Source organism: Neovison vison, chromosome 12, assembly GCF_020171115.1.
Source record: "Neovison vison isolate M4711 chromosome 12, ASM_NN_V1, whole genome shotgun sequence".
NCBI classification, from domain to species: Eukaryota; Metazoa; Chordata; class Mammalia; order Carnivora; family Mustelidae; genus Neogale; species Neogale vison.
The window spans coordinates 147119759-147132866 of NC_058102.1; the positions used below are offsets into that span (position 1 = coordinate 147119759).

The 13108-nt window shown below is 55.0% G+C and overlaps 1 protein-coding gene across 6 annotated transcripts in view; it reads right to left on the bottom strand.

Annotated features, from left to right (window-relative positions):
* WDR37 (WD repeat domain 37) overlaps window positions 1–13108 on the bottom strand; it is a 47448-nt gene that overhangs the window by 10937 nt on the left and 23403 nt on the right. For 5 of the 6 annotated variants that reach the window (XM_044228562.1, XM_044228559.1, XM_044228561.1 and 2 more), the window contains 4 exons: window positions 12709–12753; window positions 11004–11080; window positions 7628–7868; window positions 6211–6352 (listed from right to left, as the gene is read on the bottom strand). In XM_044228562.1, coding sequence (XP_044084497.1) covers window positions 6211–6352; window positions 7628–7868; window positions 11004–11080; window positions 12709–12753 — 505 coding nt within the window. The remainder of the gene's footprint in view (window positions 1–6210; window positions 6353–7627; window positions 7869–11003; window positions 11081–12708; window positions 12754–13108) is intronic. The other variant, XM_044228563.1, reaches the window with a different exon arrangement.

The following is a 13108-nucleotide window of genomic DNA, read 5'->3' on the forward strand; positions in this document are numbered from 1 at the left end:
GCTCTCCGCCCCACGGGCTCTGCAACAAGAACGGACGCGCGGCCCCGCAGTGCCCGGACCAAGCACCAGCGTGCGGCTCGCTGTGCGGCTCCAGAGCACGCAGGAGGCTGCAGAGAGCATCCAAAGTCCCTCTCCGTACGCACGTGACCCGAAAATAGTCTTTTTAGAAAGTTCTGGTCCTTGAGGGCTCTGGGAGAGCGCCCTCGGAGGAGCCTCTGAGGCTTGACGGCAAACGGAGCGTCACTTGGCTCCAGGAGCAGCACCTGCCCCCGCGGCTCCCGCAGCACGGCCGGGCGCTGGCAGACGCAGCTGCTGAGCGGCCGCCGTGAGGCCCACCCGGGCCAGGCACCTGCAGCCAGGGGGCCGCGTACGGGCCACGCGCACGGCCTCTTCTAGAAGCAAGCTCTGCCTCCCGCCCCACGCCGCTCGCTGCCCACCGCGGCAGGGCCTTCCGCCCACCCCGGCCGGCGGGCCCACACACGTGTCAGGTCCGTCTAGCGAGCGGGCACCAGCGCGGGGAGGAGGTGCTCACGCCGTGTGAACAGCCGGACGGTTCTTCAGGTCCCCTCGGGGCGCGCGTCTCCTGAAGTCCGCACTTTCCTAAGTTCCCATTAGCCCTTCTGAAATGGGAAAGTTTGGAAGAGTAAATATTAAGTCCCTCTCACTTTTCAAAACTGGAGGCTGAATTGGAAGCAACTTTCAAATGTATCATGAGGGGCCTGTTAAGTGGAATCCTGAGTCCCCAGAACCCAGGTTAGAGGCCGGAGGAGCAGGTGCCGACCCGGGGCGGCCGCAGGATCTCTGTGGGGACTCGGCGACGCCCGGGAAACGGCCGCAGTTACAGGAAAAGCACAGCCTGGGCTGCGAACGGGAGGTGCAGAGCTTCCCCCAGCGGGTCCAGCTGCCGGCCACGCTCAGCTCTCCGCGCGCTCCCACGGCGCCCCGACGACGCAGGCGCTGAAACACAAGGGACACGTCCAAAACCACGACTGAACACGGCCACTGGGTCCGCAAGTACTGGGGTATCCTTAGTCTCTCCTGACCTCGGCTTCCCGTAACCTTAGCCATCGACCAACCAGGCCTTACAGGACTCGCTCATCTTCTCTAAATCATTTTCAAACCGTCTAAGTAAAAAGAAGGCACCTGGCAGGGAGGGTAAACGTGAAAGGAGGTTAGGCTCCATGAGCATCCAGCTGCTGTGGGCCGCGACAGGCCCCCTCCTTCCTCAACGGTCACTCCTACCCCAGGGGCCCTTCTGGAGCTGTCCCGTCCCGGGAAGAAAGCGCGGTACAACACACCCCCTCCTCGTCCTCACAGACAAGGGCTCCCGGGCCATCGCCAAGAAGAACGGACTTATCAACCAAACGCAGTCCACCGAAACCCTGCGCCCAGAGTGGGGGCCCCACCAGCAGACAGCCCCGGACACCCCCACCGAGGGCCTGCACACCACCGGAGTCGCTGGCCGAGCACAGAACTCGACACTTAGCAGCCAAGCGCGCAGTTAAAAAGTCGTGCTGCCGAAATGCTTTCTCTTCTGAAGCATGAAGACAACTGCTAACTGCATGACCAAAAACTCATACAAACGTGGCCTAGAATCTGGTATTCGGTACTAAAGATCTTTCCCAGTATTTGGAAACAAAAGCATACAAAAATGTTTTAGCTTTAAAGCAAGCATTATCATTTTTCATGTGACTTTTTTTTTATTTTGTTTGGTTAGATGTGGGATTTTATCTTCTTTAGAAGACGACACTACATTTCACATTGGGGGATAAAGTTATAATCACGTGGGAAGATTAAAGCAAAACAGGAAAAAAACAACTTCGCGTTCTCAGATATTTCGCCCATGTTGAGCCAATTTCCCGGTTTCTTCACTGCCAGAGCTTATTTGCACTTATGGATCCTGTCAGCTGGGCACAGACTGAAGTCATTGGCCACCCACAGAGGAAGCTTAATGACCAGTGACTGCCTCGACTGTCAGTCCCTTTTTATAGCAACTGGAACAAAACAAAACAAAAACGAAGAAGAAGGGGGGCCTCCGCCAAGACGCGCAGAGAAGCGGCAGTGCCGGGAGGGAGGAGGCCGGGCCTGCGGTCAGAGGGCGCTCCCCACAGGCAGCGCTCACGCCCCTTCCAAGGACAGTCAGCGGCCGAACCTTGAGGTGAGCTCCAGAACCATCCACGCCGCCTGCAGAACGTCTGTGCGCGCACGGCCCACGGGCCAGCGTCGGGCCGGGGCCGGCGGGACGCCCCACCCCGCAGAGCACACACCAGTGGACGAGGAGGGCCGGGCCGGCTGTCACTCACGGCACGAGACTGAGCGCACTGTCGGGGGACGCACACAAACATGGAAGGGTTTAGCTGATTTCAGACGAAAAGCACTGGACTTCCGTTCCAGCTCCTGAAGAAGACGACGCAAACACATAAAGACACACGGCCGGACATTCCGAAACACTTCAGTTAACCACTCCTATTCTTTCCAAGAGCGGCGCACGCAACAGTTTCTCGGTCCTGCTACTGGGAAGAGCACCTGTGACACAAAAAGCATCTAAAATCCACCGTCACGGGACTCGGAGCACCCCTCCGGCAGCGAGGCCCCGAGTCCCAGCCACACAGCTGCCCAAGCAGACTTCTTTTGCTAAAAAGCACAGAATCCACAGAGCAGCACAAGGGTAACAGGTAACATGAACAGGAAAAAGTCTCTCTCTCCCAGATCCCGGAGAAATCAAATTATAAAACTAAGTCAATAATCTTGAAACCTGTAACAGTTACCTTCTGCCTTAAGAAAACCCAACAGGGGCGCCTGGGTGGCTCAGTGGGTTAAAGCCTCTGCCTTTGGCTCAGGTCATGATCCCAGGGTCCTGGGATCGAGCCCCGCATCGGGATCTCTGCTCAGTGGGGAGCCTGCTTCCCTCTCTCTCTGCCTACTTGTGATCTCTCTCTGTCATATAAATAAAAATCTTAAAAAAAAGAAAAGAAAACCCAACATACAGGGCATCCGGGGGCTCAGCCGGTGAAGCATGTGCCCTCGGCTAGGTCACGATCCCAGGGTCCCGGATGGAGCCCTGCGTCCGGCTCCCTGCTCAGCTCCCTGCTCAGCGGAGAGTCGGCTTCTCCCTCTCCCCCTCCCCTCTCCTGCACTCTCTTCTTTCAAATAAATCTTTGAAAAAAAGAAAAGAAAACCCAACATACAGAAATTCAAAACTGGACAAATAAGTGAATTACTCACATTACAAAACAACAGATTCTAACAGAACTTCACTTTAGAACATATGATTAGTTCCTATAGACCAAAACATGCCCTAAGAGAGTAAGTTTTGCATAGTGTGTCCCACATCACAACAAAACCAAACAACTACGTGGTCACGTAGTTTTAAGAAACGCTGCCTCTGCTACAGCCACGACCCACGAAAGGACCACTAGGCCTACAGCTCTTCCGGTGACACCAGGTAAGGACCAGAAACGCCCTCATCGGAGCTGTGCTTCTCATGTTCGGGAAAGAAATGGGCCGAAACAATTCAAGAAAAGCACCCTGGAAAACCAAGAGTTACCTCCCCGACCAGGAGACTGCTCTGGAGAGAACCGTGTGACTTATTTCCTACGGTGGGGGGCACTGCCGGATATCGGGAAGGTGGCCTTGGGTCCGTGACGACAGCTGTGGCCAGTGGGAAGGAACAGGTGCAGCGGGGACATCCGTTCAGAGGGACCAAAGGTCTGAGGGGAGTCAGGAGACCCCGTGTACTCGAGGAGCTGAACTCAGAACATCCCAGGTGAGCGGCTACACCGAACACACAGTCAAAATCAGCCGCTCCCATGCACGTAGCTGGGACTCGGGCTCCCGTGTTTAGGTGACAGCACGTCCCTGCGTGGGCACACGCTGGTATCCCCTGCACCAGTACCGTATTCCGTAGGATTTATTTGTCCTATGGGCTCAAACCAAGAGAACCCACGCCAGAGACAAGAAAGCAACAGGTACGAAGAAGAGGCTCACCTAGAAGCCCCCTCCATGTCTCACCTCCTGCTTTTCCAAACTGCGACGATCTGCAGGCGCTCAGGGCGTCGAACACAGGCAGGCGTCCAGCAGGGCTCACACGGGCTGCGGCCCCGCCGGCTGCCCCCGCAGTGTGGGGGCTCACCAGGCAGGGGCCTCTCCACACCGCATGTGCCCACGACCGAGGGAACGGAGCAGAGGCTCGGGCCGCAGGCATGGCCAACAAGCCCACCAGGCCAGGCCAATTCCCAAGGGCTTAAGAGAAGGTAAAACCTCCCCTTCTCCGACCCTTACCACAGGAAATCACCAAAGGGAGAACGTTTTCTTATCTCTGTGACTCCAGGTCAACAAAGGTGCTCGCCCGTGCTAACTCGGGCAGGAGAGCGAGAGCAGCCCTCGTATGCGTCTTCTCTGTGTGCCCAACAGCCCACGTCCTCAGCTCCGCGGAACGGAAGCACCGCCTACCTTGGGGCACGCGGGTGCGAGGCCCAGGGACAGACACAGGTGCACCCCGATGCCGTGAGAAGAACAAGCCTTCACAACCAGCTACGTTCCCGCAAGTGCCCCTCTCCAACAACAGCCACTACTTCACAGACCCCCAGCTGCAAAACTACACCCAAACCACACAGACGTGCCAAGCAGGACGCCTGCTGCCCTCCTCCCTTCCATTGCACTGACGCTTGAAACTCTTCCAGATAGAGCCCCAGGGAGAAGCCAAGCACAGGCTCTGCGCAGGGCCGTGCGTGCGGGGGGCCCGGCTCACCGTGCACACCAGTGCCGGCACAGGGCTCCTCCTGTCCTCTGGGCCCAGAGCAACCACATCCTACATGCAGGTGAAGGGCAGCTGCTCCTGGCACCCCCGATCCCACTGCTGCCCACTCCGTGTCATCCCGGCGAGGCTGACTGGAAGCCGTCCCCTCCATGGTCCAGAGGACAGCCCACGGGACCAAGACCCGCAATAGCAGGGGCACGGCAAGAGCTGCCCTGCGGCCAGGCGGCAGCACGGCCCCAGATAAACCAGGGAGAGCCAGCCGCCTTCCGTCCCGGAGCTATGGTAACTCCAACTGGTGGCCACAACTCCCCGCCAGTGAACTGTGGCAGCTCTTAGAACACAGACACCCCCTGACACCGCCGCGCACCCCGGGTGCAAGACACCACTTCTTCTCCAATCTCGAGCCTCTTAAAAATCTCTGTCCACGTTTCCTTGTGAACATTTCAGAAATTCTGAACATTAAACTGTAGTATTCCAATGTTAACACATAAAACAGACTTATTTACTGCATCATATGAAAAAATGAAGAAAATCCATATTCTCAAGCAGCCAAATAAGCAAGTATTCGTTAAGAAGTGTTTACTGAGCACGCAGGAGCTTTTCTGGACGTGCAGAAGCTCCAGCTGGACGCACACGGCCAGAGAGGAACAGGCACGGTCCGGTCCAGGGGACAGCGTGCAGGGGCCACGGTGGCATGGGGCACAGGTGACAAGACTCAGTCAGGAGTCCTGCTCTTGGAGTGGATGGGGCACAGCGGGGAACCGGGGACATCTGAGGGACGAGTAACTGGAAAGAGGCTCGCGTCATTTACCAGGAGTCGTCAGACCAGGAGAAAAGTTTTTGGAAGGAAATGAGAACTCCGCTAAGACATGGTTATGCCTGAGCTGCCCAAAAGATGCCAAGCAGGGGGAGGAACTACAAGAGGAGGGCCGGCGCGTGGGCACGTGTGTGAGAATGTGTGAGAGTGTGTGCACGTGAGTGTGTGCGTGTGAGTGTGAGTTCAAGTATGTGAGAGCCGTGCATGTGTGCATGTGGGGGTGAGTTAGTGTGTGGTGTGTGTGCATGTGTTCCTGTGAGTGTGCGCGTGTGCATCTGTGTCTATGGCTCTGTGTGTGTGTGTGCGTGTGTGTGTGTACATGCACATGCGTGCATGTCTCCTCCCCAGCTCTGCTCGGGCCCTCTCCGCAGAGGACGTGAGTGCCACCAACCCTAGAGTATTTCCCCATCTCCCCCCTGCCCCCATTCTACCCGCATCCAATGCTTTGTGGGAATTCCAGTGACTCTGTCTTCTAAATTCTTACAAATACACAAATGGAGCTAAATGTTTAGGAAAAGAGCAGCCATTTTGGAAGACAGAGGAGCTGTAAATTAAGATAAGAATTAAGTTTTAACATCCACCCCCAAAACCTTTTTCACGAATAAAGAAAGATCTCTAAATGACTGTGACTCACTCCGTATGGCCCTGGAAGACATTCACGGAGTGGATTGAAGGGTCCCTGAAATCCCAAAGACGGAAAGTCGTGTCCCGGGAGGAGGTCACCACAAGCCGCTGGGTGGGGTGTGTGCAACAATGCGTTAGCTCCTGGTCATGCCCTACAACCAAAGACGACAAAAATGCAAGATCACCCACCTGCAGGGACAGTCAGAGTGACACAAGAATCAAACAAGTCTTTACGTCTCTACTGCTAACGCTCACTGTAAAAGTGAATATAGGAAGCAAAAGTAAGAAATCATTTAAAAATAGCACGAAAGCCCGTGGTGGGACCGGTTTTCCCTCAGGCTCTGCACGTCCTCTCGTCCATGCGTTTACAGGGATCAGGAAAGGAGTGTGAGTGTAACCCACGTCCGATCCGGACGGTTAGAAGCTCCGGCAAATCTCCTCAGCAGGCTGAGGACGTGAACACATGGTCTTAATTCTTCGCTTCCAGAGTAACTTCTAATAATATGACACGGGGAGCCCTCAGTAAACTACAATCTTGAACACTCCATGAGGACATTCACTTACTGACACATCTGCAAAAACATCTGAGGTGGGCATAATTCTAAGATGTCCCGGTGACCCCCATCCCTGGCGTACCCACCCTGGATACCTTCCCTTGAGTTTGGGCGGAACCTGCAGATGTGACGAGATATCACTCTGGGGAGCTCGGTACATCGAAAGGCAAAACAGATTTTGCAGATGTCACCTAGCCCTCCAAACCAGGTGGCTTTAAGTTCATCAAAGGAACTGTCCTGGTGGCCTGACATAATCAGGCGGGCCCTTTGGAAGAGACGCTCTCCAGTAAGCTGGAGAGAGAGCAAACAGCTAGGTGGGGAAATACCTCTGGTGGGGGCAGTGAGGGACCTGAGGGCACCCCTTGGATGCTAAGAGCAGTCCCCAGCTGACAGGTAGCAAGAAAATACGGAGCTCAGCCATATGGGGACCTCAGCCATGGGCCACACCAAAATGAACCCTTCCAACAACAGTAAGTGAGAGGACAGACCCTGACCCTCAGATGAGACCACAGCCCCAGGCAATAAACACCACCTCACCCACGAGGGCCAGAGAGCACACGCCCAGAACTCCTAGGTAGGAAAACCATGAAATTATGAGTTCCTGTTATTAAGACACGAATTTTCTGGAAATCTGCTACAAAGCAACAGTGAGCTAACAGACCAACTTTTTTTCAAATATCTGGATATACGTGCTATAATTAAATCCCCTACAGATAAGATGAGCTTAACAAACAGCTCTGTGATTCAGAAAGGATCCCTGAAAAATCATAACCTGAGCACCATGAGAACTACAAAGCACTCTGGACAAGAAATCATTCGCAAGGCGAGACACAAATGCAGGCACGTCGCTCAAGCACGCGTGGCCGCAAGTACCTGTCAGAGCGTGAACAAGCTCCGCCGTCTCCACGTCGAACAGGTTGGCCGTTCTGTCCCAGGAGGCCGTCACCGCCTGCTTCCCCCCAACCAGCCAGTCAGCGGCTATGACCACTCCCTGGTGGCTCTTAAGAGACGTCAGCGGCACTCGGATGGTAGGACAGTCACTGGACACGTCCGCGTCCACGTCCGGCTCGTCTTTATCAGAGCACTCCACTTCGTCTTCGCCACAGACCTGCTGCTGACGGTGAGAGCAGAGAAGAATTCCCTGAGAATCTGGTCTTTTCTAGCCCGGCTACATAATCACACCGCTGTCCTCCGACTTTCTGGACTCGGCCCTCATCGTGACCAGGCCCGGCACACACCTGGTGTGTAACTGGAGCTCACTATTTACCAGCTGTACAATTCCCTCCTTGGCTACAACCCCTGACCAAGTATTAGAAGAAAAAACTAAGGCCACTAGGACATCAAATGAGCTACAGTCCATTCCACTAACCAATAAAATGGCAAATAAAATGATTTTAAGTTTTCACTGAATATTAGTAGGAATGTAATATAATGTAATTGAAAGTCAATAACCTGTTGCAATCAGAAAAGATTGCCAACTCAGGCAGCGGGCGGGGGTGCCCTGCTCAAGGCACTCACAGGTCTGGAGCAGCGACCGAGGAAAAGCCTGGTGGAACCATGGGGGGGGTTTCTCCAGGGAGACAGGGACCCACAGTCTCGCAGGAGAGTCAGCCGTATGTAACCACGCAGAGTGACCGATTTCAAAGCGCACCACAGACTAGGAAGCAAAGGGGAGGGCGCCGAGGCAGGCGGGTGGGGAGCACCCAGAAGGGCGGAGCGGACCTGCAGAGGCAGCCCAGCAAGAGCATCTAGGCAGAGTCACAAACTAAGGCCAGGGACTGGCAAAGGACTCATCCAGGTGACAAGGGCCAGTCCCGAGAGCCGGCTCCTGACATCGCACAGAGAGAAGACAACGGGAGCAGCCAGGCCTGAGACAGAAGAAGACCGCTGGGGCTCGGAGCACCCGCCCCTCAGTGTGCACACGGGTCCCAGGAGCGTGACCTGCTGAAGGTGAAACGACCCGGACCGGCGACCGCGCCCGGACAGGAGCAGCAACACGGTCACTGCAAACCCTGCACGGGGACGCCCCAACTCGGGGCTTTCCACCAGGCAACACCAGCTCCTGGGCCACGAGGCTTCTGAGCTCCCACGGCCGCTCTGGAGGAGCTTCCCGACCCTCCCTGCCCCCAGCAGGCAGGCTGGTCTGGGCAGGGCCTCGCGCAGGTGCAGAAGAGGGGTCCTGGGTAGGGCCACGGCTCGAGAGAGATCTCCGGGTGGGTGTTACGGAAAGGGTATCCTGCAGACAGAGGGAGTCCACCCAAGACCCGTGTGAGAAGCAGAAGCAGGAGGATGTCACAGGCTCAGGGAAACCATGGAAGGGGAAGACAGGGAGGGAAGAAGAGACACGTCAAAGACCACGCCAAATGTCCTGACGGTTTGGTGCAGTTACCCAGCCCTGCAGTGGTGCACCCACTGGGCCATTCCCCGAGTATCTGGAAGGAAAAGCGACCAGTAAGCGTGAACACAGGGATGTCCTCAGCGCAAGTCCAGGGGAGAGACTGCGGATCTCAGAAGAGTGGCCTGGAGCTCCCGCTTCAGAAAGCTCTAGCCAGCAGGATCCATGCTGGAAAGATCACGGTCAGAACCTTGACAGGTCATTTTTCCAAATTACACAAGGAACTAAGAGATTTTAAAATGCAAATGTGCTAAACCCTATTCATGAGTAACTGTAAGATCTTTAACACTAATGTGGCCAGAGGCAGGGATGGAGGCTGAGAGCTATGTGATTTCTGCCGATGTCTTGGGGATGACGTAGAACTCACTGAGCCACTTTCACGGCCAGCAGCCTTGGGACGGGATGTCCGGCACCGTCAGCAGCACACGAAGTCGTCTCCTGAGCACCAGCAGCTCCAGAACCAAGAGATCCCTGACTCACTCACTGAATCAGGGCTTCTGGGCAGGAACGGCTCCTGGAAGCCACTTACGTAACGTGCCTCAATTTTCACTCCCGAAGAAGAAAATTAGGCCACTCACCAGGTTAAATCAGCATCACACAACCAGGGCCACACACTGATTAACAGGTCATCTAAAACCGTTTCCGCTACACCACCCCAATATCTATCAATGTGCTGGATGCCAAGTGAAACTCCCTGCTCCAAATGAAAAAGAGAAAACATATGGGGCACCTGGCAGTGGGGGGCTCGGTGGGTTAAGCACCTGCCTTTGGCTCAAGTCATGATCCCAGAGTCCTGGGACGGAGTCCCACATCAGGCTCCACACTCGGCAGGGAGTCTGCTTCTCCCTCTCCCTCAGCCCTTCCCCCGCTCGCGGGCACACACGTGCACACTCTCTCAAAGCAGTAAGGGCATCTTTAAAAAACACAATAAGAAAAGAAAGGAAGGAGTGTTCAATGGTGGAAGCACCCCAAGCGCAGGGTGCCCGCCGCCCCCCCGACAGCTACGGCTCTGCTACGCTCGGCTGCCCGACGCGACTGCACCCGCGTGCGCGCCCCTGGGACAGGCTACTGGCGCGGGCAGACCGGACGGCAGAGCCCTGCCCTGCAGAGGAAACTAGGGAGGTGGTCTCCGCAGGACGACAAACACGGGTGCTGGGCTGAGGGGAACAGCTGCACCTGACAGGACAAAGGTCATCGAAGGCTTCGTGGTTTAAACCCACTCATCCTTCCTCTCCGTGCAACCTCTCGTTACCTACGTTACAACCCCACCCACGGGAGGACGACAGGCACGGTTCACCTCAGTGAAGGACAAATGAGTCGTCCCAGATACATGAACTATTTAGAAACAGGACGGACCCTACAATTCTTAAACATTAATGGCCAGTGGAAAGGGCAGTGAGAACACCACATGCGAAAAGGCGGGCACATCATTTTCGACCCTGTCTCGGTCTGTTCTGCCTGCAGAGCGAAACACCGAGACGGGGTGGCCATGCCCAAGGGGCGGCCAATCTGGTTTCGGGCCAGGCCTTCCCGGCTCGTCACGCCGCCCCCCACGGCCTCTCCTGGGCACGTGCAAGGAGAGGAAACACACACGAGCTGGGTGGCGTCTGCAAGGACACTAATCCTCTGGGATCAGGGCCCGGCCTCAGGACCTTATTACTTCTGTAGAGGCCCATCTCCAGATACAGCCACGCTGGGGGATGAGGGCTTCAAACTACGGGATAGGGGGAAAGGGGAGGGATCACACACATCCAGTCTGTAAGACATTATAAATTTATCCTAAACTGCACATGTCCAGAACCCTACTGACATACCCCATGTCGCGCTTTCAGGGTAAGTAAAGGTGCTGCTTACAGTAGTGTCGGCAACGGGCTGGGGTGTCGGCAGCTGTACAGCGTAACTCCAGATGTGGGCAGTCTGGTCTCCAGAGGCTGAGGGCAGAAATGAGGGGACAATTACCCACAGTGCACAGCAGGTGTGAAACGTGCTTTCCGCTAGGCTCTGTCAATCAGCGATCCCAAAGCCACTTTGGAGACTACATGATACCACTGCCAAGAGACTAAAGGCATCAAATTAAGACAGTGATTAAAATACCCCCTCTTTCATTTTAGGGTAAAAAGCTGTGAAGGTTCAGGCAAAATGTACAAACAGATTTTATTCTCCATTTATCCAACCTAAGTCAACTGGAACCCAACGACCCTCCAACTCACGACCCTGGCAGTTCCAAGGCCCTTTAGCAAAGCGAGCCCCACGTGAAAGTGCTCCCCTCCACCCCGCACGGACGGGCTCACAGCCTGCCGGGCCCCTGCGAGTGCTCAGCCCTCACTCTCACCAGCCAAGCGGGCGAGGTGCCGCTCGGACTGGGGACCAGACAGAGAACGGTGAAGGGCACACACAGGCCCACAGACGTGCCCGATGGGCGTCTACACGCGCCCTCACAGAGCGCCTGCCTGAATCCCACTCCTCTCTGTGGCTGCAGAAGGTCCCCCAAGGGGCCACGTGTGGACGGTAGCACGTTTCTCGCCGCATCAAGTAAGCTCACGGCCAGAGCCTCAGCCCTCCTAGCCTCGCCCCGCCCGCCCCCCTCCAGCGCGCTCCGTGCTCTGCTTCAGCTTCCGTCAGCCCTTCTGAGAACGTCTTCGTCTCCTGCGCACCGCACCTCTGCTTGTCACTGGTCTCCCTCCGCCCGCCCTCTTCACAGTCACACACCAAAGCACTGCAGAAGGTGGCAAGTCCTCCCCGCTGTTTACTCAGGCATCAGCGGGCTGCTGTGCTAGCCCGTCGGTTCACAGAGCGCGCTCGAATGGACTTTCCCACCGCGTCCTGCTCACTTTCGTCCTCTATCCCAGGGTCAGCGAAATCTGGCCCATGGGCCAAAGCCAAGCAGCAACCCACTGTGAGAAAAAGGCTTACTGCCCATAGCCACGGACCGTGACAGCATGGATGTCTGGTCCTTTACCAAAATAAAAAGCTCACTGACCTCCACTTGCTAAACATCTATCCTTCAAGATTACGGTCAGGGTCCCCCAAAATCACAGAAGTCTACAGGTGCTGGACAATTTCATAGGAAAACTCCTCAGTCCAACATAAAAGTATGGCAAACCCACGCCCCCAGGGCCAAGGAGCGCTACCCAGAAAGGCCTGAAAACACTGGCCGCACAGGGAGCCATGACCTGGGGCTACTACTTTCCCGTCTGTTTCAGGCGCGCGCCGGATGAGGAGCTCGGCAGCAATGACAGGGCCGGAGAGAAGCAGGTCAGTCTGCCGAGAAACACCTGTGTGAGAGGGAGGCTAGCGACCAGCACGTGCTCTGCACGGCGACCTCACGGTGGGGCACCCGCAATCTCACGGGACAGTCCAGCTCATCTAACCGGCAGTCCGTTACGGCTGGCAAAGGTTCTACTAGACATGTTTTTCCTTCCGCATTCCTCAAGTATTCCATAAAACGGCTACCAGTGAGCATCTGACTTTGGTACGAGGTGCGGACGAGAAAAGGACAACCACAGCTATTTCAAGATTATCAATAACTCTGCTCAATAAAGAAAAAAAATCTACGTACCAGTAAGAGCCAACTGCTCTGATGGATGAAACTTTATAGAATTTACTGCAAAATAAAAATATTACAAAAAGTTTAAAATAAAAACATATCAATATTTATCACACCTAAATATTACAAAGTAACTTTAAAAATTAAAAGAACTGTAACTGTTCAATATTAGATCCTCCCATTTAATTAAGCTGTGAATACATACTAGGAGACTAGAGAAAAATGGAAACACAACTGCGCATCAACTATCACACTGCCAAAGTGTAATACACACAGAAGAAAATTACAATCTACCACTTTTTATAGATAAGGAAGCCACCTAGAGTTAAAAATAAATCGGGATGATAAGAAAAACACGACGACAGAAACAAAACATAGTAGGGACATGACTGACAGCCCAGCCCACCGGGCC